The sequence below is a fragment of the Haemaphysalis longicornis genome, unplaced genomic scaffold, assembly GCF_048455015.1.
Source record: "Haemaphysalis longicornis isolate Haplotype H1 unplaced genomic scaffold, Haemaphysalis longicornis Haplotype H1 scaffold_3, whole genome shotgun sequence".
In the NCBI taxonomy this organism is placed as follows: domain Eukaryota; kingdom Metazoa; phylum Arthropoda; class Arachnida; order Ixodida; family Ixodidae; genus Haemaphysalis; species Haemaphysalis longicornis.
In genome coordinates, this window is record NW_027526335.1 from 80,273,233 (window position 1) to 80,294,909 (window position 21,677).

Consider the following 21,677-nt stretch of genomic DNA (forward strand, 5'->3'; position numbering starts at 1 on the left):
TCGCCGCCGGAAAGAGGGCGGGGATTCGCCATTGCATCAAACGTATAATTTAATATATCGATTATTCCTTTGAAGTTGGCGATAAAACTGGTATCATTGTTATCTGGACAAGGCAGACATTTTAATGAACCAAGATGTATTTTATCTTCATAGCCTTTAAGGGCGCATGCAAACTACCGCGCTTTTTTTTCTTCGGGGGGGGGGGGGGGGGGTGCGGAGAACAACCTTAGCCCCCCCCGAACAAAAATCCTGGCTACGCGCCTGTCCTTGCCTTATCATTCACTATCTTCACGTTTTTTTTTGAAGGTCTCAAGCGCGGACGGAAAACGCAAGCTATATACACCTTCCTTACATATACAGTCAGGCATATACAAGTTCTAGATACGTTATCATTAAGCGTTATGGGACCTTACTGGCACACTCTTCATCTCCGCAATGCATGCACGTACCTTCATTTCGATACGCCTTGTATGGACGTGCCACAGGCGCACCCCGAGCTTTGTGCGTGAGCATGACGCCATTGTAGAAGAGACTTGGCTCAAATTCATTGTGCATTTAGATGATTCCCAGCGGTATCGCATCCTTCAAATCAGCGCGTAATTGGTGACTGTATGACGGGTGAAAATTATCTCAACGTCAAGCGGATTATTACAACCAGATCAATACTGCTAAGGTTCCGTGTGACCCTTGACTAGTAAATACTAATAAGTCTTTATTTCCATCAATACAAGTGATGGAGGAGGTGGGAGTAAAAGCGAAAAAAAAAACGCTTGACGAAGCTCCCACCACCCTCACAGCTGGCAGCGACAGCAAACCGCAATAGAGGGCAGAGTTTGACATTGTACTACGGTCTGCGTAGTGAAAAAAAAAGAAGAAGCAGAAAAAACATCACATGCTTCTACGCTCGGCGTAGTAAAAAAAACAAATTAAAAAAATAAAAGAAGAAGAAATTACATTCAACTACGCTCTGCGTAATTAAAAAAAGAAAAAAGAAGAAAACAAATGACATTCCACTGCGCTCTGCGTAGTGAACTAAAAAAATCACTAAAACAAACAAAACCATACGCACAAACAATTAAAGACTACTCATTAATAAATTCATAATACAAATCAAGCCCTTTTTTTCAAACAGACATTCATTCAAAGTTACAAAGCACTGATCTCAATATTAACAATGAACTAACATTAACAATTAATATTAACATTCTTATGTAGAAATGTAGAACGTGGATTGTCGGCAAGATAACTGCGTAAAAATGACACTAAAAATTATCAATATTGATACCCTCATCAGTGAGTGTGTTTAATATTGTGGGCAGTTGATATGATAGGAGTTAATGACCATAGTTTGTACGGACGGGGGGCAATTCCCAATGGGGTTTATGGCGCTGTGGATATGGGGTCTCGTACAATTGTAGGCTTGCTAGACTGGAAAGCAAATTTAGACCTCTTTTTCTTTCGCGTTTGTAGTTCCGGATCAAGCGGTATTTGTATAGGTTGAATGTGCTTACCATGTCATGTTTCCGAAATAAACGTTGTGTTGTATGCCTGTACGGCAAGTCAAGAACAATGTGAAGCATCCGTGTTTCAAAAATAGCTAGTTTTTCTAGATTTGAGGTTGTAGTTTTTGCCCATACTTAAGTGTGCACTAGTTGAAGTAAGAGCAGAAAAGAGCCCGGTACAGTAGTAGTTTGACTTTTTGTGATAGTATGTATTTGTGGCGGAGAATAAATCCCATAGACCTCGAGGCTTTTAGCATTACATGGTGTACGGGATCACCCCACAACTAAAGCACCGTGTTTCTTCATGTATGGGCCGTGGACTGTGCGGCATGCCTCCATGCATGTATATGCGCTTACATTTACACAGGCACTCATAAATTGAGGATGCTTCTTGTACGTCTTCATTCTCAAGTACGGATACGTTCCTAAAAGGTTACTAATTGGTGCATATGTGCACATACTATAGCCCAAACTTCAAAGGAGGGAGAGAAAGTCAAGGCTTGCTGCAGGACGTCGCAAATGAACTGAGTGCACGATTCGAGTGCACGGTTCGACCTTTTCATGAGCAAACTTGAACTTGCCCATTCTAACATGCGCACCAGACACCTGCCAAATTTCCTTAGCCTTCGTGTGAACAGCGCTAACGACGGACCCGAAAAGCAACCCTTCAGAGGCTCTTCACTTGACCTATAGCTCGTCAAACTCTATTTGGTAGTGGTTAGCGACAGCTTCTGTGTCGCAGCCGTACGTCACACCAGCGTCTAAACGAGGTTTTCGAGGCACAGAATAATCTCGCGTGGGCTCATTCCAATCCAAGTCAAGCCTTGCTTCTCACGGCTATCTATACCGGGCAGTTCGGAACCAAAAACAGAATCACCTCCCGCAGTTGGTGAACGCGCCATCACCCGCCCACCCTCTTTGCACTGGGCCTGTACTGTTATTGCACCTCGGTGAACTGTAACGAAGTTGCAAGTTGCCCCGGCCGCGCGCTCGCGTGAGGCAGAGGGGGGCGTTCCGCGAGCCCTCGTCGTGCAAACACAGGCGGGGTGAGAGACGTACCCTTGTGGGGCATAGTGGCTGCCTGATGAGGCCAGAGGGGCCGAACCCTCGGGGGAATCCCGCGGCAAGGGGGACGCTTTCCTCAGCGCGCGACTCGGGCTCACGGCCGAGCTGCCGGGGCCGCTCGACCGCCGCACGCCACCACCTTCGCCGCCGCCTCCGATGCAGCCGGGCCTGCGTGCAAGCACGGGCCGATGCAGCTCCTGCGTACACTCTTAGGCGCGTCACGGATAACGTCCCGTATATAAGCGGTGCCCAATATCGATTCCATGATATGACCGACATTTTCCGTGACGAAACCGCGAATGTACTACATGCTGCTTTCGGGAAGCTAACAAAAGCTCGTGTAGGGGCTAGTTGGTACAGTTTCGAATTTTGAACGCGCCGCATAGTTATACGGGGGGCAGGGATGAGTGGAATAACAAACACACGTTGGTGCGCAAACTTGCAACTGTTCCCGTTGCTTCCGTGAGCAGGTATTCGAGCCTGTCCGCGTGTGTGGTGCTTGAACATCCGGTTAAACGTATCGGGGGAAAGGGGGGGGGGGGGGGGGGGCGGGGAGGCGGGGAGGCTTCGACATGAAATGTTTTCACCGGAACACACCATCACTGTGCGTGCCTGCGGGGCAGATGTAAAACGTTTTTCGCGATGCTGTGAGAACTGGGATCGCAACCAAGTTTGCCTCGTGACTTGCAAAAGAGAAGTCATATCAGGGCGTCACGAGAGCCATGCCGATTTGACAGCGGGACTGCAAAACTTGATGGGCAATTTTTGTGTCTGTTTAGACAACGTAAAGGCGGCATATCATTTGTTTTAAGTGGTTGGTGCTAATTGGCTACAATGCAACATCTCTTTTGTTATCTATCATAACAAAAACTGCTTAAATCACTGTTAACAAATCGCTGATCTTTCTGGAGGGCCACTTGCTGTAATACAAAAGCGCTTGAAACCAAGTGGCCCTAAGAATCAGACTGCTCTTGGCTGCTTGGTCTCAGCTTTACCGAGACGCGGAATTCTGAGTTATGTTCGTTTCAAAATTTTCCGTTCCTCGTCAACGATCTGCTCTCGTCGATGCGCTGCGTTTGATTTTTTGTTCATTTCGGTTCCTGCGTCACCCTGCGTCGGCTCCTTATTCCTAGCCCTCATGTCTGTCCGTCTGTCTGTCTGTGACTCGATTCAGCCACCCGGCCAAAGTAAAACAATGCCTGCGCAATAGTCTTATATAGTCACAGCTAAATGTGCCCGTCTGATTCCGGTGTAATGTTCATACTTGTCAATATTGTTGAATAACAAGAAGACATTACGCATATATAAGACACCAAATTAATACAGAAGTGATATCTGCAGCATCCCTTTATAAAAAATCGTACATGTTTGATTTTGGCGAGATTAAATACTTCATCAACTGAAGAAAAAATATCACTCCGCCGTCGCCTGCTGTCACCCGCGCCATATAGCTTCAGGCGGCATTTGAAGAAATCAAGTGGCAACAAATACGAAAGGTTCCACTATATAGATTCCACTTTCTGCTTGGAACGCACGTGGACTAGGGAAACGCGGTTCTATAAACGTGGAAGTAGGGCGCCCCGATTCACGTGCGTCTTCGCCGTACGGCAGCGTTGGCATCGAGACAGCCGGTTTGGAGCAGTGGAACGCGGTAAATTTAAAATGATTTAAGCAAACCTTTGACGTCTTTACCTTGGGAGGAGCGCGACGCAAGACGAACAACATGAGAGGTGAGCGGGAAAGCGAAGGGAGGCATTTACTTCGTAAAAGTCGATAAAGACTATCGTCTTTTGACGACATTTGCAACAAAGGGAGCAGATACGCGGCCAATTTTTTCCCCTTTGTAACTTAGTGGCCGATGCTGCGGAAGGTCTTATTTATCTTTTCCAACAATCTTTGACCCCTTCCTAGCGAATAACTTTCTTTTTTTATTAAATTTAACCCCTCCGGCTGGGCCGGTTAGGATTGCGGTTACTGCGGTTTGTTTACATCGCGTTTCGACAAGCGCTGTTATTATTCGGCTTTTCCTTGTTTCTAAGTGCCTTTACGATGCAGTGTAAATTTTTTTAGCCTATTTCGACTGTTTAAAGGCCGCGCCGGGTGAATTACTTGCTTATTCTGAGATTTTGCACCGGCGGCTTCGCCGATTAGGGCTATACGGTGGCTGCAGTGTGGCTCGTTTACATTTGGGCGTTTGGCTGTAACTTTACCAAAAATTCGCCTAACGAGCTGATTTAACTTGCTAAAACTATCGGGGCAACATCGCGATAACGCGAGTGTGGCCTTCAAATAATTCGTCTTTGGAAAGTCTCGGTAAGCACAGCAAATGTTGACAGATGATGATCCAGATGATCCACACCGCATCCCTGTCCCTTCGTGGTTTGGGGTTCACGATCTTGAGGTGAAAAGACTGCGTTTCGTTGCGCCGTCTATTCCGCCACTGCCTCTCAGTGACTGCAGTTCCGCTGCTCACGAACTCAGGCGACCCGTCACTATCTGCGATAAGGGCGGGGTAATTTCTGTCCCCAATCCGGCACCCTGTACCACATGGTATGGGAGTGTCAGAGAACCCCATACCTTACCCCCAATCCTCACCCAACGTACGAGCAGTGGGCGGGCCAGCTGGCCAGCTCCGACCTCTCAGTCCAGTGTAGCCTGGTGGAGAGGGCCAGGGCAGCCAGCACGAGCCAGGGCTTCCGGGACTAGCGGAGGCCCCCCAGCGGGCGGGCGCCCAACTATCAGCGCCTGAAGCTCGTCTAAATAAAGTTTATTCACTCACTCACTCACTCGTCACCCTTACACACTCGGGTCCTCCAAGTGGTTGAAAGTATTACTTGCACCACACAAGCACCCACATATATGGACCTTTTCATTCTTCTGGAAGGTTCTGCGCATGCGCTGTATGATCCTCCTGTCGACTGCGCCAATCACATCGTACGGCCAAATGATGAATCGCCTGCTCCTTTGACGAAATAGCTGGGAAGGTCTATACGGACGCTTGAAATAAGTTGTCGAACAAACCTAGCGGACATTCTTCAGAGCGGTTCTCGTGAACACTGTAGGGAATGCAAGTGAACTCGCTTTCTTTGATGTCGCCTCAACTTAAATGAGTTCTCTTGACCCCGCACTTCGACCTCAACTTCACCGCTCAATTACGACCCCGAGTGTTGTTGAGCGCCCGCTCACCTCAATACTGGTTGAACGATACACACCCCGTTAACCTCAGCTAAACATCCTCCCGGCATCGAAGTCATGATTGTTCATTCTCAAGAATATAAATTAGTTCTCTTTGATAACCTTGAGGTAATTCGAAGCTGCCTTCAAAGACGCCATGAACATACATTTAGAACTGTCAACCTGTAATCATTGGCAGTTTTATGCAGGCGCTAGCGGTGCTCAAGAGTAATTAACATCGACCTACTAATTGCTTAAAATTACTTAAAATTCGGCAATTTTTGTCGTCCGTCTTGCTAAAGATTATGAGGTCCGCTCGACAGTATGCATGTCTTAAGACGGGCAAAGCTTTGCCAAATGAAGACGCAAGCTACAAGCAGCGGATGCGAAACAAGTAAAGAGAGGTGTTTCGTTCAAGGATCCAACTCTTGGTGGAAACCAGACCGAACTTTGACAAAAAAACACAGGAAAAAAAGGCAACACACGCCGCTGGATAATAACTAAGTTAGAGGCGTGTCCTATTTTTATTGTCCTCTGTTTCTTCGTCAACGTTCCAGCTCTTTTCAACCAAGCAATGCACCAACTAACTCAGATTAAAGACATCGAAGTAAACAGTTAATTAAAAAAATATTGCTTCAACCAAGTATTAGGGACACACACGTTTGTTTAAAACATAAAATAGAACCCGGTGAGGATAAATATGTACGCGAAATAAATGTTCGCGTGGTGATATCTGATGTTTTTAACGTCATTTTCAACTTCAAACTCGCCGTCTTACACTGCCAAAAGCTCTAACTTCACATCCTAAGTACATCTGGAAATATTGTGGTATATATGAGGTTCGTTTGCAAATAATGCGGGCGGAATGTGATGATCCTGCACATGAATCTGTGGTTTTGGGAGGCCACCGTATCTTTCACATATCAGAGCTATGTTGGGCAAGATGGCGCAACACCAGCCGGAACATTTCCCTTTATTTGCCACCCCGGTAAAGTCAATGCATGACGGTTGGGTAAAATGACGTGCCACAGTGCAGCATTCGTACGCATAAATCACGGGAATTGATAGTATTGTTGATGAAACCATGCAAAATGTCTTTCTACCTCGCCTCCCTTCATTGCCATCATGCGCTGACAGGAGGAGTTAGCGCGTACAGCAAAGGTTACTGCAATGTCCCGGTCAAATATTTATCAAGCGAATCTGCCATTAGGCGACTTTTCTTGTGAAGGCCTGACAATTTACGTCAACTTTTCTGCGACCAAGTTCTTGTGGGCTGGGTGAGTTCGATTCAGCCGAATGCAGTTTCCCCACTACCGCTCGAAGTTGTTTCGAAGTTCTACACTCCGCAACCAATTTCAGCATCGCGAAGCTCTCGCTTCGCCTTTTGATTTACGCGCCATGCAGTCAGATCGCAGACGAAATCATTCGACTGTCACTGCACTTCGAAGAAAGGTGGCGCACGCCGCGTGCAGCAGAAGCAGACCTAACGTAATTAAATGGCCGATACTGCGCAACGCAGCGACGTACAGCACGCGAACCGATTCACGCATGTCCAGGACGAATCGAACGCGCTCGTGCTGTATATGTATACACGGCAAACACGCGGCTCCGATAATCGACAGTTTGCGCGCGCGGAATTTCGCTTCTTTTTTCCCCTCCGCGTTTCTCTTGCCACGAGGTGAAGCCCGCATCTGTGCAGAAATGCGCACCCGCCGTTCGATTGAAAGAGACGGTGCTGCTCCGCAGAGCGCAAGTTCGGTCGTCCGACTAGGCCCATGCGTTGCATGAACGCACCTTCGAACCGTGCGTCCGAGCTGCGGCTCCCCGAATCCATCTCTGGCTCGTTATCTTCAGGGGCCGCGTTATAACGGAAACCGCGCGGCGCCGGCTTCTTCCAATTAACGCCCCGCGAACAGCGCAAATGGGCTTCGGTCGCCGCGGTGGATCCGATGCGGCTTCAATGAGGGAGAAATGGAGCGTCCTTGGCCAAAGGGTGCTACGGAGAAAGAGAAAAAAAAATGCGCACCGAAAAAAAACTTGCGCGGGTAATTACAAGGGCAAAAAAAAAAAAACGCCATGAAAGTTGCGAAGGAGTAAAAAAATGGGAAAGAGTAAACGCTACAAGGAAGGGAGCAATCTAAAAAATAACGAAGCGAGAAGATCGCCATTAGCTCGTCTTTAAGAGCAACAAATTAAGATAAACTCCAGCTTTCAGCGAAGGTAGTGATAATAGGCGGCGGAGTTCGTCGTCGCGACGCTATACGAGGGTAGTAATAAAATCAATGTGCGTGCGTGTGCGGGCGTGCGTTGCGTATAGAGAACAGGCTATGCACATAGCTGAATGTTTTCATGGTCTGGCGGCTTTCCTGCATGTGCTTCGCGTGCTGCGTTATAGCGCACTTGAAGTAATGTACATTCCCCTAATATAAAACAACACAAATAAAATAACATTTACCTTCATTTAAGTCAGTAAGCTTAGAAGTATAATGAAAGCAGGAAGAGTTAGGAGAAAAAAGTAAAATGACTGGATCAAGCCTTTTTTTGAAGGAGAAGAAGAAGATACAAACCGAAATCTCAAGTGAAAGTAACAAAAGTTGAAACAGCCTCTCCCCTTTGCACGAGAAAAAAAAATATCGATTACTTTTTTTGTTGCGATGAGCAGCATTATAAATGAATGGTCATTAACTAAAAAACAACAAAGAGAGTGCAGTGACGGTGGGGGAATAAACAATTGAAGGCTCGTAGTCAAACAGAATAAAAAGTCGAGTTGAATATGCGGGTGTTTGGATTAGGGTTAGAATGACACGCTCGATATGTCGCGATATAATATGACATATGGGTTCCGCCTTTGTTGCACTCCTTTTAAGATCCCTTTTTTTTGTTGTTGTTTCTTAGTCACTTTTTGTTTCCTGTGAGCACGATACGGTTTCATCACGTCGCGGGACGTATGTCGCTGGAATCTATTGTTTTTTTTTTCCTCTTCTAAGTTCTTGCGCCCCGTTGTTCACGGACGAATATCCGTGTAACGTTCTTATGGTGCACGATAATCTTTATTTCACGCTCCTTATCTATTATTCTCAGTTCGTAATCAATCAGAAAAGTCTTTTGAGGCTGTCCCTATCTCCAAGTTTCTGAGTGCCGCCTATTCAGAGGATGGAGATCCCCGATATCCAACGACGATATTAAAGACGGGACGTGGTTGTCGGCGATCACGCAGACGATTTAATTTCGAGTGCAGATTACGAACGCCATATGATAATAGGGATTCTCGTGGCATAGGCGCCCATTTGGACTCAATTGGGGGATCAGGGTGCGTGAAGTGCAGTAGAAAATTGACTGCACGGTGGCACACGGAAATATTATAAGACATTTAATCTTCCCACTCAATCCGCCCCTGGCTATAAGGAAAGGTATGGTTTTATTGTGGTTTAATTAAAAGGAACTTAAGTCAAAAAGTTGAAGTTGGTGTCCATACGATCACCAGTGCTTGTCGGGCAAGCGATGTATATACTATATTACATATATACGCACTGTTTTATAGATGGCTGCGATAAACGCGAGTTGTGTTTTGCTTCAGTTCATAGTGTTTATATTGATTCCTTGATCGATTAAACGTGTTCCTTTATGTGTATTCTTATTGGGCTGTATACTTTCGGACTTAAATATGCTTGTATTTATATTTACTCGTGATTGATGCTGCTTCTGTTATACTTTTTCAACTCCACCCCTATGGAACTCCTGTAAGGGCATTAAGGGCCCTAAAGGCAGGAGTAGGAGGAGGAATAAACGTTTAATCGAGCAGTCAGCGTTGCTAGGGTGACCGTCAGGGTGGTGACCTCCTTAGGCGACCACCAGATGTTGTTGGTGATTCGGGTTGGAGCTTGGCAACCGACCTTCCAATGCTCGAGTGAGAGGTTGGGATTTGGGGCAAGGGATTGTTTGTGGCGGCACTCCCACACACCCACACTATATATATATATATATATATATATATATATATAGTTAGGAAATGAGGGGCTGGTTGAGGAACTACTGGAAGATAGGTCGGCAGTCTAGAATGCCAAAGGAGGCATAGGGGTGTTGTTAGGCTCTTTTTTTACGACGGTTAGTCAAGTTAACATTTTTTTTAAATATACCTAAGAAAGAAAGAAAGAGAGAAAAAAGAAAGAAAGTAAGAAAGAAGGAAAGAAATAAAAAAAGAAATAAAGAAAGAAAGAAAGAAAAACCCGCTCATGACAGGCTGTAGACGTTCGAGTCACGCCCCGGGGTTTGAAAAGAAGGTCCCCTTCTCCCCGTGTAGTCAGACTGGCGCTGGCTACCACCCTGAGGCGTCAGATACAGTTCTAGTAAATATAAATACCCCAGAAAGTGAAGGAGAACACAGTCACCCAGATAGCCGAATTGGTAAGGCATTCGAGATCAAATCGAAAGGCGTGGGTTCGGTCCCCACTCTGGGCGCGTGATTTTCCTTCTTTCTTTCTTTCTTACGTATATTTAAAAAATGTTAACTTGACTAACCGTAGTAAAAAAAGAGCCTAACAACTCCCCTATGCCTCCTTTGGCATTCTAGACTGCCGATCTATCTTTCTGTGTCTATATATATATATATATATATATATATATATATATATATATATATAGACACAGAAAGATAGATCGGCAGTATATATATATATATATATATATATATATATATATATATATATATATATATATATATATATATATATATATATATATATATATATAGAGAGAGAGAGAGAGAGAGAGAGAGAGAGAGAGAGAGAGAGACAGAGCTAGAGAGAGAGAGAGCATGGCTCTATGCAGTGTATGCTTTCGGATGTATCGAGTGTAGTAATGTGTACCATGTGTAAATGTGTTCGACTGGATCTGTCTGTAAATGAGTCTGGAAAGGTTCTTCGTACCAAGTGATAATGTTCCAGGATGTCAGTGTACCTTCAGGGGAGAATTCCTCGCGGGGTAAACGAATAAAAAACGTTTTAATAACATTCCCTGCACGTTTTTCGTGTGGGTTCTTGTTATTCTTTTCTAATTACTTGTGGCACAAAAATTGCTGGTGAAAGACGGGCCGGCGCAACGTTTCCCCCATTGCTTTCTGCATGCACGCATTGCGGAGGCAATTTTCGCGCCCCCTTCTTTTGAAAATACGCATGACTCTCTATTTACAGGTAATTTCCAGCTTGCAAATCATTAACAGGGGATTAAAATGGTCGTTACTGCCACGGTGTTACGTGTTGACATGAGTTGAATAAAGTGTTTGCTCCCACAACTTGTGGCTAGTTAGTGACTAACTAGCATTGGGCTAGTAATGTCTCTTCAGAGTCGTGTGTCCATATGTCTATCTATATACGTCGGCGTGCATGCGTGCATATATCGGGTTATGAACTCCACGGAGCGTATGCGATACCGATTCTTAATGCCAATTGAATGCATGTGTATACACGTAGTGCAGTTAAAGTATCATGACGTGTACTTACACCCGTCTTGTCCAGCCACATTCAGAACGAGTGCAAATATGCGGGCGGAGTAACTGTTTATGATTTATTCTAACCAATCAAAACATATTTGCCGATATAACATCAAAGAAACGTTCTCGGTGCGCGGCTTCGACAACCCTTAGAAGCCCGTCCCGGATGTCATTGTAAGTTTCTACGTTATGCTCCCTCCTTGGTTTTTTGGGCGTATGATGTCATTCTGCATTCTTTTCCGAACGGTTTTGCGGATACGGGCCAGTCGCATTAAGATTCTCGTTCAAGGTTCTTATTAACTTCGCTGGTCACAACCTGCATAAACATATAAACAGATGTAGATCACATCAACTTGAGGACCATTCCTGTACTAGTATTAGTTGCTTTGAAAAAAAAGTTTCTTAAAAAAAAAAAGGCACTACGCCGCATGCATGCATGCAGTGCACGACATATTTGCCGTTCTAAATTCTTTTTACCTTCCCGTATACTTACACGCCTCAAGAAAAACTATCAACTGCCAAGAAACTTCGCTCAACGTTTTGTTTATATTACACGGTACTTAATTCGCCGATTCCCCAACGGCATTCACGCACCAAATACTTAACGGCCTGTGCTATTTCCGGTCTTTCCTTTGCACGCAACAGTTGGCATATTTTGTTGGCCCCGGTGCGTGGTGTTCGTACTAGCTGGATGCCCTTTCATTCAACATCTTTTAAGTGTAGAGCACTTTAAGAGCTCGCCTTGTCGTCGTAGCTCGCTCGCTGGACCAAACCCCACACGGCGTTCAGTCGTTGCGGCTGTCATCGTGGCCTCCCACAGAGGCTTCGAAAGCCAAGCGATTTATATAGTCGTAAGCGTTCGAAACTCGTGAACCGCTGGCACTTGTCATACATCTTTCCGCTGTTTAGCGCAAAGAAAACTGCAGGCGCATTTGAGGCAAAATAAATGTAATTAACCGGCAGCGCCCGCGTTCATTTAGTTAGGAACGCTCGTTGGGTTGGTGGGTTGGTTTTTACGATAGTAAGCGAAAAAAGTGGCACTTCAACGCCGGAACATACGGGAGGAAAAGCAAATAAAAAATAAAAAAAAATAACTCCCGCTGGCGCAGTTTCAGGCAGGGGGCAGGGGGAGCGCGAGCACTGCGAAGGCGGGATATTTGAATTGCATTGGGGGGCAGCAGTGAGCGGATAACTGCTACAGCCCATTATGGCGAATCACTGCTCTTCACTTCAGACAGCAATCACATAACGGCTTTAATTTGTTCTTTTCCCCATCGTCAGCATCCGCCTCCTTCCTCCATTTACACACACACTTTTCGAACAATCCCATTAAAGTTTTTTTCATCGTGCTACAGTGGCTGAGAGAAAAGTCAACAGCGACAACACCATTAAACTGTTTCCCACGTTTGTGTTTCGGGCTTTAAAAGCCAGACACAATAGCGAGAAGGTTCGTCACTGATCACTAAGAGAGCGTGTACAAGTTTATTTAAGTAGCCGCAGGACACTTTTTAAAGGAATTCTACACCGCCTGACACGTTGCGCACTTATGAAGTTTGGAGAAACCACAAAACGTATTTGTATTCGTTCACACTCCTTTTGAGGAAGGGCCCCGGCGGAAATGCGCAGTTGATATTTAGTATTTTATGGGGGCTCAAATATTTTGTACATATATAAGGTACACTGTAAGTGCGAGGCTGGAGTGAAAAAATATTGATGAATTAGAAAAATCAGGCTGATTCAGGCAATAACCAACGTGCGCACAATTATCTGCACGCCATGATTTTCGTAACTTTACGCAATTTAAAACAACCGCTATGCTGTGCGCGACTTTCACCCATTACGTTTATTTTGAACGCAGCAGCGACGTGTCTTCCACATGCTTACCTAACACCACGGCGCGTGGCCTTTTCGAAGCTTGCGGAAAATTACCAGCGCTTCAGCGCGACAGTTTTACAGCTGCTTATCCAGAAACCAACTAACAGAATTCGCGTCGTGGGTTGCGAGATAATGCCTAACGTCTCGTCTTATATCCTCGTGCACCGGATGACACAGATGGAGACTTACGGCGCCCCGCAAGGCTTAGTACCTATCCCCCTCTCTCTTTTTCTCGTTTGCGTTGCAAGTTAGCATCCCCGGTTATAGTTTCTAATCCATTTCGCTTCTCTCTGCTGGGCGTCGACCGGATTTGTCGTCACCCTCGAATGCACGGAGAAACTTTAAAAAATCAGCGCCAATTCTTACTCATATTCTTGGAACACCAATTCGTTCGCGCCTTTTCTTCATTTTCCTTTTTTCTGCAGTGACATCACGCATCCCTGCGTCGTCACCCAACCGACGTGCACATTATGTCAGCAGTAGCGTGACTTACACGACGTCGGTGCTGACCGATACACATTTTCTTATTTTTTTTTTTTTTAGGGACGCAGGGGGAAAGTCGGAGGGTGGCAACGAGAGTCAAAGAGGTGAAGTGCGGGTAATCATTTAAAACGGAACCGGGAAGTCGCAGCGAAGCTGCAGTGCATCCAAATGTCACCTTTTGACAGGTGGTTTTGTTGAGTCTGTCCTGTGCGCGTATATACGCGGCACCCGGAAATTCGTCTGGAAGCAACGATACAGCACTGACTTCGGGGTTCAGAGTTTCTTTAGGTGACATCATAAGCCGAAAACGCAAGACTTGTCGCTCTCTTCCTCGTTTGGCTGCAGCGTGTCGCCGCGAAAGCTTCTAACCTGACCTCTCGCTTTGGACAAAATGAATCGCCAAGCCCATCATCATTGAGGTCATCGTGTTGGGAAACGCGGGAGATTGACCGTGAGCGATCAGCGTTCGTGTCACCATCGACGCGAGGATTGTGCACATGACTTTCATTGCGCTTTTCATGCCAAAATCCGCATTTTTTGAAATCTCCACCTGTCTAATGTCACGATGCTGAATTAGTCATTTAACTTCCGCGTGTTTCTTTGTTACAAGTAATACATTGCCATGCGTGAGTAATATTGCAACATTACAACAAGTCGAGAATTATACTAGCCCCGAGTTGTCCTATGTGAATTTCTAAGTTCTAGTGCGCGACTTGTTTGCACCGACTGGCACGCCACGATGCAGATTCATGGTGGCTGAGGTACTCGCTGTACTTCAATAGCTCACAAGAAGACGGTTGTCATCAAGGCAGCGTGAGAATTTAGTTATAAACACGTTCAATCCCGTTGTGCACAGTGCAGATTCGGTGCAGGTTATTAAAAATCTCGACAATTCGTAAAAGTGGTTGAAATTGGCCGTGCACGAGACTTAAACGTCACAAAGCTCGCGATTTTGTGGTGGCAAAAGCTCTGACGTGCGAATTACAAAAAAGGGAGAAAAAGATGACGGCAACTTGCAATACTATCTTTTTCCAGATATATATACTTATGCTACAAAAGCACGAAATTTCATTCCGTTTAAAAAAGTGCACAAAGGTACAATGCCTGAGTCGGCACGAAACACACATACCAATTTATAAAGGTATTTAAATAATTAAAAATCTGTAGCGTTATAATTTTTACCTATATATAGCAACGGCAGAACAAAGCTGCTTACAGATTTTGAAATGGCATAGGAAATGTATGCGTGCAAAGTAGTGTACAGAACATTGAAACGCTTTACTGGTGTGCATAGAGAGAGAGAGAGAGAGAGAGAGAGAGAGAGAGAGAGAGAGAGAGAGAGAGAGAGAGAGAGAGAGAGAGAGAGAGAGAGAGAGAGAGAGAGAGAGAGAGAGAGAGAGAGAGAGAGAGAGAATGCATTCAATGGTAAAAGCGAGGTTAGCCGAGCCATATCGCTTAGCATGCTACGCCATATGAAGGAACGAAAACATGAGGGTCTGTGAACTAAAATAAATAAGTAAATAAATAAATAAATAGAATGATTGCGACATCGTTGGAAGAGGTGAAAAATGACAGAGAGAAAAGCATGCTTGCTGTTAATTTTTTTTTTAATTCAAAGGGCATCATCAGGGCCCATATACCACCATTGCAGAATTTGGAGTATCTAAATATCTGTCCAATAGCATATCGGGTTTGATGGCCACTGGATGGATACATATACATGTGCCCTCAGAACACAGTGTATGTATAGAGCATTATATAGCCAGGAACATAATTCGTTAACTCTGAAACAGAATTCTAAAGATCGTGTGCGGGGAATCCCTCAGGATTCGTTCCTCCCCTCCTTGCCGCCAGTACACCACAATACGCTACAACACACCAAAATACAATAAAATACTCTAAAATACAGAGTTTATTGTAAGGAAAAGCAAAAGAAGTGGAAGTCTACAACTTAACATCTTTCTCAATAATCATCTTTCGTAATAATCTAAACACCTTCATAAAATCAGCGTGATAATTAAAATATTATATGCCTCGCAAAGTGCGAATGCTTATCGTATACACGTGACACTTTAAATGATGATAATGGTTTAGTCTTGCCCTTTACCGTGGCGTATACAGTATAGTGTAGTATGGTGTGGTATAGTATAGTATAGTATAGTATATATTATTTATATAGTATAGTATAGTATAGTATAGTATAGTATAGTATAGTTCCAATTTTAGTATACAGTAGACTCTCGATAAACGGAACTTCAAGGGACCGAAAAAATTAGTTCCGTTTAACAGGGGTTCCGTTTACTGAGATAAACGTGTGAAAGTAGAAATTTATGTGCGTACACACTCTTGGTACCATTTCATGGAAATCTAAGCACTAGAAGGTGAGTGTAGCTCAAGGAGGTTTTATACAACCTCCTAGGTGTAGCTGATAGTTTTTCAGAAAGCAAGAAAACTACAAGAGGTCAAGGCGCAGCATTCACAAAGTTGATTTGGCGACACTGAGTCTCTGTGCACTACAAAATGCATCAATTATTTTTGTTTGAGTCCTTGCAATTGCATCTTCACAGAGGCTAGAGGCCACAACTTCGTGAGCGCTTACGGGCCACCGAATTTAGAAGACGGCAACGCGTTAATGAAGTACGAATAGCACCATGATTGTATACGAGCGAGGCGGCAGGAGCTGAGCCCTGTAACCCGCGGGGTCTTGAATCGAGAACGACTGGAGCAAGAACTGCGATGTTGCATTCGTTGCGCTAACACGGATAACCACTTATGAGACGAGGCGTACGAGTCGAACGAGGCTAAAAAAACATGAAGAAAAAAAAAACAAAAAACAAAACAACCGGAACCGTAAAAAGCTGATTATCATGCCAATAGAATTCACAAGAAGTTCCATTTCTGGTTCCGTTTACACGGTGACGCGGAAATTTTAGTTCCGATTACCGAGGTTTTTTTTTACGTTATCTGAATACAAAACCAACCAACTTACAGGCTACTGTTCCGTTTAGGCAGCAATTCCGTTTAAGCGATTTCCGTTTATCGAGATTCTACTGTATGTACTTTGGAAGTACAGTATAGTATAGTATAGTTTAGCATTAAAAAGTATAGTATAGTCCAGTTAGTATATTACTTTACTATCCTGTACGTGAACTTGCGTTTTACGTGCGTTTGTGGTGTGCGTGTGTGTGTCTTTGCTGCAGAGACACGAAAATGTGCCCTTTAAGCATCGTACAATTACTTTATCAGCCTATTCTCTGCACTGTGGAGAGCCATATACGGAGTACTTCCGGTCGCCTTACCTGTATTTTTTGAACGAGAAAAGTGAGCTCAACAGCGCTATACCCTCCTTCCATGCTTCTTCAGTGATTTTATGTTGCATGCCTGCTGCGCCACACTGACAAGTTAACAGGGCAGAACTCGGTGGACTGTATAGAAATCTATATTCCGGACATGCGTATACAAAACGTGGACTGACCACAAGGGCCGGCGAAGGGAGGTGTATTTGAGGCCTAACGTGGCTGGCCATCACCCCGTACTTACGCATGCCGTGAGCACCTTTAACCTTCACAAACTGTTCGTAAACAGACTCGACATTAGCCATAAACAAGTGAACGTCAGAAATGAAAGTCTGCATTATGTTTAGCATCACTGCTGTATATTTTGCGAGGCGGCCGCGACACGCCGCCTGAAGCCGTATTCTCCGGGCGCCGGAACTACTCAGGCGGGGCTACATTCTGACGCGGTTATGCGTAATTGGCTCTGCGCACACTTATACGTGAGGTTCTTGCGCGCGCAGCCAATCGCGTGAGTCAGTGCGAATTGAACCCTGCCAAAGAAGTTCCGGTGCCTTAAATATGAGAATGCAATTAACCCCCCATGTTCAATATACTCCTGGGCATTACAAATAACTTAGCTACGGGCATTAAGTGAAATGAAATGTCGCGCGATTTGAACTATGCGCAACGGAGAAACGTATACGAAAGTGGTTTTGACAAGCTCCCTTCAGTGTCCCCGACATGAAGCATGCGGCGTCAAAAACCTCAATAGCTCCCGTACATGTTAATAAAGATGCCTTGATTAAGATGCAAGATAGTAACAGAAGTTATTAAAAGTCAGCAACTTATACGTATACGGCGCTTGTTCTCAGCGCGGACATGTACCGCCGGAATCTATTTAGTATCCACGCGGAGATAACTGCAGATAATTATAGGGTGCGTTCGCCCTTGTGCATAAGTGATCTCATAATCGCTGTGATATGCAAAGCGCTAGATTAAGCGACATTTTGGCGTTGCGCGTATAAAAAAAAAAAAAAATGAAACATGGCCGACGTATGCGGCCCGCGGGTCTATGATTTATTAGCTAACACGACTGCGCAGGATACGTTTGGACGGTGGACGACTCAAGACCCGCAAAACTACTTTTCTAACAGTATATACAAAGTACATTAGCGCAGAGCGCAATTATTATGCAAGACGCCTGCAGGCTCTTCACTCCTGCTCCGTGCGCGTGATTAGAAAACCGGCGAAGACGCGATATGTTAACTCACTCAAGGCAAAACGGCAAAAGACGGCGCGGCATACGCTGTTTTCACTCTTACAATAACCGGTATTTGTGTTTTATTCAATTTCATGTGGAAGTGTACCTCTATTAATGAAAGAACGACGAGTTGTCGAGGGCGTATTTTGCAAAACTAGAATTATTGGTTAAACAACCTTCGTTTTGTCTGTCTTTCGCTATCCGGACAGCGAAAGTTTGTCTTTCGCTATCCGTCGTCTTTTGACGGTCCGTGGGGGCCCCCACGGACCGTCAAAAGACGACGGATAAAAATGCGAGGGAAATTACTATTGCATGATTAGCGACAGTCTCAAACGTATGAAGAATACAGCTTTGGAGACGGGTAATAATCTCGTCGTATTACACATTTTCAATATAACCGTTTATTGTCGACTATCTGGACATTCCTCGCTCATGCCGTCCATTCATTGTGACACCAAGGCATAAAAAAGACCATTATAGGTTTAGTGCAGCATGACCTCGTCAGTTTCGACCTCACATTAAAGTCGGTCAGTTTCCTTGTCTTCACCATTGAGGTATATGCCTGTACAAGCGAGACCCAACATCAGCTGAACACCAGCGACGTCGCTTCAATCTCATCTCGCTCCCTCTATAACTCGACATCACCCAAACCTTATGTGCATAAATTATTTGTCTTTGCAAATCTCGAATTAATCAGAAGTTTTATTCTAATATATGACGAACTTCATGCATGTGAAACAGATATATCTACAGCAGTACAGTTAACATTTACCGCAAAACAGGGGCCGTATACGACGGCACAGTTTAATACATGAAATACCTATAGATGGCGCCCAACCTATCTTCAAATTCTTCTCTTTTTTTTTTTTTTTTGCGGATGCACGTGTTTTAAAAATAAAACCCAACTGTCAATACTGGTGATATAATTCCGAGATTATATTCTCGTATACAGTCCATAATTCCGCCGCTGTTATGGACGCTAAAATTGTGGGGGTTTATTCACAGGCTTTGCGAGTCGGTACGAAGCCTCTTCGAAGCGAAGAGTAATTCTTCGTGGTCGGTATAATTGCAGTATACCCAAACAGAACCAGAAACGGCGGAATGGAGGCCATTGCTGGATATGTGTCCGGTTGGTTAACTAGTGTTCAGAAAACTATACAACGCCCATACCAGCATATGCTAGATACAAAAGCGGAGGGGATCGGCCAAGAAAGAAAAGCTTAGTTTGATGTTCGGCAGATATCAAAGGTCATCTGGAGAAAGAAAACGCCATTCCTCGCGGTCCTCGCTAACGTGCCAGCAACGGCACATGCGCCTTCCACAGGGGATGGAGGGGGATTGGCCAAAACGAATAAAAAGAGCGTTCTGCCACGTAGAATGCCGGCATGTTTGTTCCCTTCCTCGCCCACTCGGTGATAAGGTTCTGTTTAATCGATTGAGTGTAGGGTTTAACACGCCGACGCAACGCAGGCGATGAGGCGCGCCGTAGTGGAGGGCTCCGGATTAATTTTGACCACCTGGGGATCTTTAACGTGCGCCGAAATATCGCACACGCGGGCGTTTTTGCTTTTCGCCTCCATCAGAAAAGCCGCCGCCACGGCCGGGAATCGAACCGGCGACCTCGAGCTCAAACGTTCGTTTTAGCATTCCATGCATTCGACGAATGTCCCAGCGTATACGGTCAGCTGCCATTGTTCAACTTAAATTATTCCTGCGTCTCGCTGAATGGTGGAGATGTTCGGGAGCTTTGGTTAACGGGAGAAAATGATTGCCAAATAAAGCCGCAATCGGTGAATGGCGAAATGAACCGTAAATGGCGTTCGAAGATCAGCTTACAAAAAAAAAAAAAAAAAAAAAAAGGCAAATACCCCTTCAGTGTCTTGTTGCGCAGAATTAGACGTCACTGGCATGAAATATATTGCAAGATGATCAAGACAGTCCGCCCACTACACCCTCAAACGTAGCGTATAAAGGGTAGTCTATTGAAGAACGTGGTGTATGGTGAGTGCCATAAGTACGCAAGGAAACGAACAACAATTAAAAACAAGAGGGAAGTATATATAGTAAAATTTCATGTCTTATTCAGCTGTTCATGTCATAGTCAGCTGTTTAGCGTAAATATAAGCGTCTCCGATCGGGAACAAACTTCTCAAACATGCTGTCTATAGCGCCATATATGCCGGCATCCCGTGAAGCGCGTGCGCCAAATATTTCCTGCAGAGCACGAAGCAAGGACGGCTTATTCCTTCTCTTCTTTTCATTTCTTGCGTCTTCGAAGCACGTTACACCATATTACAAAAAACCTATTATCATTCGCGACGTACACGTAGTACACGAATGGCTTACGCAAAGAATGCGCCCTAAGACGGCAATTAAAACCAGCCTACGCAGCAGACCGTAGCACTCCCGCGGCAACCGCACCCATGCGTGAAAAGGTTCCGTGACACGGTCCGCTAGGCTTATCTTTTTTTCAGTTACCTTGTCAGGACGGCCGCTAAATCGCCACGCAAAGAAAAAAAAATGAAGCATAAAACTGAAACTATAACTAGACAAAGAATAACGTCACGACGTCGAACGAAAATTCCACGAGACGTGATGCGCGTCATCTCGTTCCGATACAACATCCATAGTCCACAGACAATACGTCATCGTTGTAACGCGTGAAACGTCGTTCACGAATAAGAACTTTTCGTAATGCATCGTCCGACACGCCTGGCATCTACACTGTGCCGGCCAATGAGAACCGAAAACCAGCGTCACCACCATCGTTCCAAGCCGCGCACACGTGATCCACGCCAGCAGGTAACAATCGGGTTAATATTTCCAACGATAACCTTATCATCAGATAAGTTAGGCCGTAGAACGGATTTGAAGCATCGGAGCCGACTCCGATCCCCCTCCGGAGGACATTTCAAATACACGTGTTTCCCCGATGCTAGCGGTACGTCGGTGCGGAGCTACACTCGGAAACAGCGCGCTGTCAGGGTGGGAGGAATCTGAGCTGGTCCACGGGGGGCCCGGCCGAGGTCGCCGGCGCTCGAGGCGAGCCCGATGGAGCGAGCGAGCGCGCAATATCCGTCAGGTCCGGTCGCCGTGGAGCTCGACTCACCGTCCGTGTGGCAGTCCCAGTGTCGCATGGCGGCCGGGGTAGGAACGGGCCGCCGGACGCCGCTCGCGGTCGTGACACGCTCCCGGGCTGCTTTCTCAGCGTCTACGCGTGGCTGCCATCTTGAAACGCTGCCGGCCGTGCGCTCGACGCGGCTCGTCTCGGCGTTTCCCCTCGCCCCCCGCCGCCACTGCTCTGCGGCCCCCCACCCCCCGCGAGCCCCCCTCGTTCTGCAGCGCCAGAGGGGGAGGGGTGGCGCTGGCCTAGCTGCGATGAAGACGCGGAGCCGCGAGGTTGGAACGCTGAAACGCCGTCAGGCCCCGCCTCGTCTCAACACTGACCACGCCCCAAATTTTGCCGGACCACGCCTACAAGAGCGGCGACCACGCCTTCCAGGTTACCTGGCGAACCGCCCACTTCTTTTGAGGGGGAGGGAGGAGTTTAGTGA

The 21,677-nt window shown here is 45.7% G+C and overlaps 1 protein-coding gene across 1 annotated transcript in view; it reads right to left on the reverse strand.

Moving 5' to 3' along the window:
• The window catches only part of LOC144174723 (paired box protein Pax-6-like), an 85,591-nt gene extending 64,184 nt beyond the window's left edge, over window positions 1-21,407 (reverse strand). The window contains exon 1 of the mRNA XM_077703553.1: window positions 21,233-21,407. Coding sequence (XP_077559679.1) covers window positions 21,233-21,260 — 28 coding nt within the window. The 5' untranslated portion in view covers window positions 21,261-21,407. The remainder of the gene's footprint in view (window positions 1-21,232) is intronic.
• Window positions 21,408-21,677: the final 270 nt, after the last annotated feature.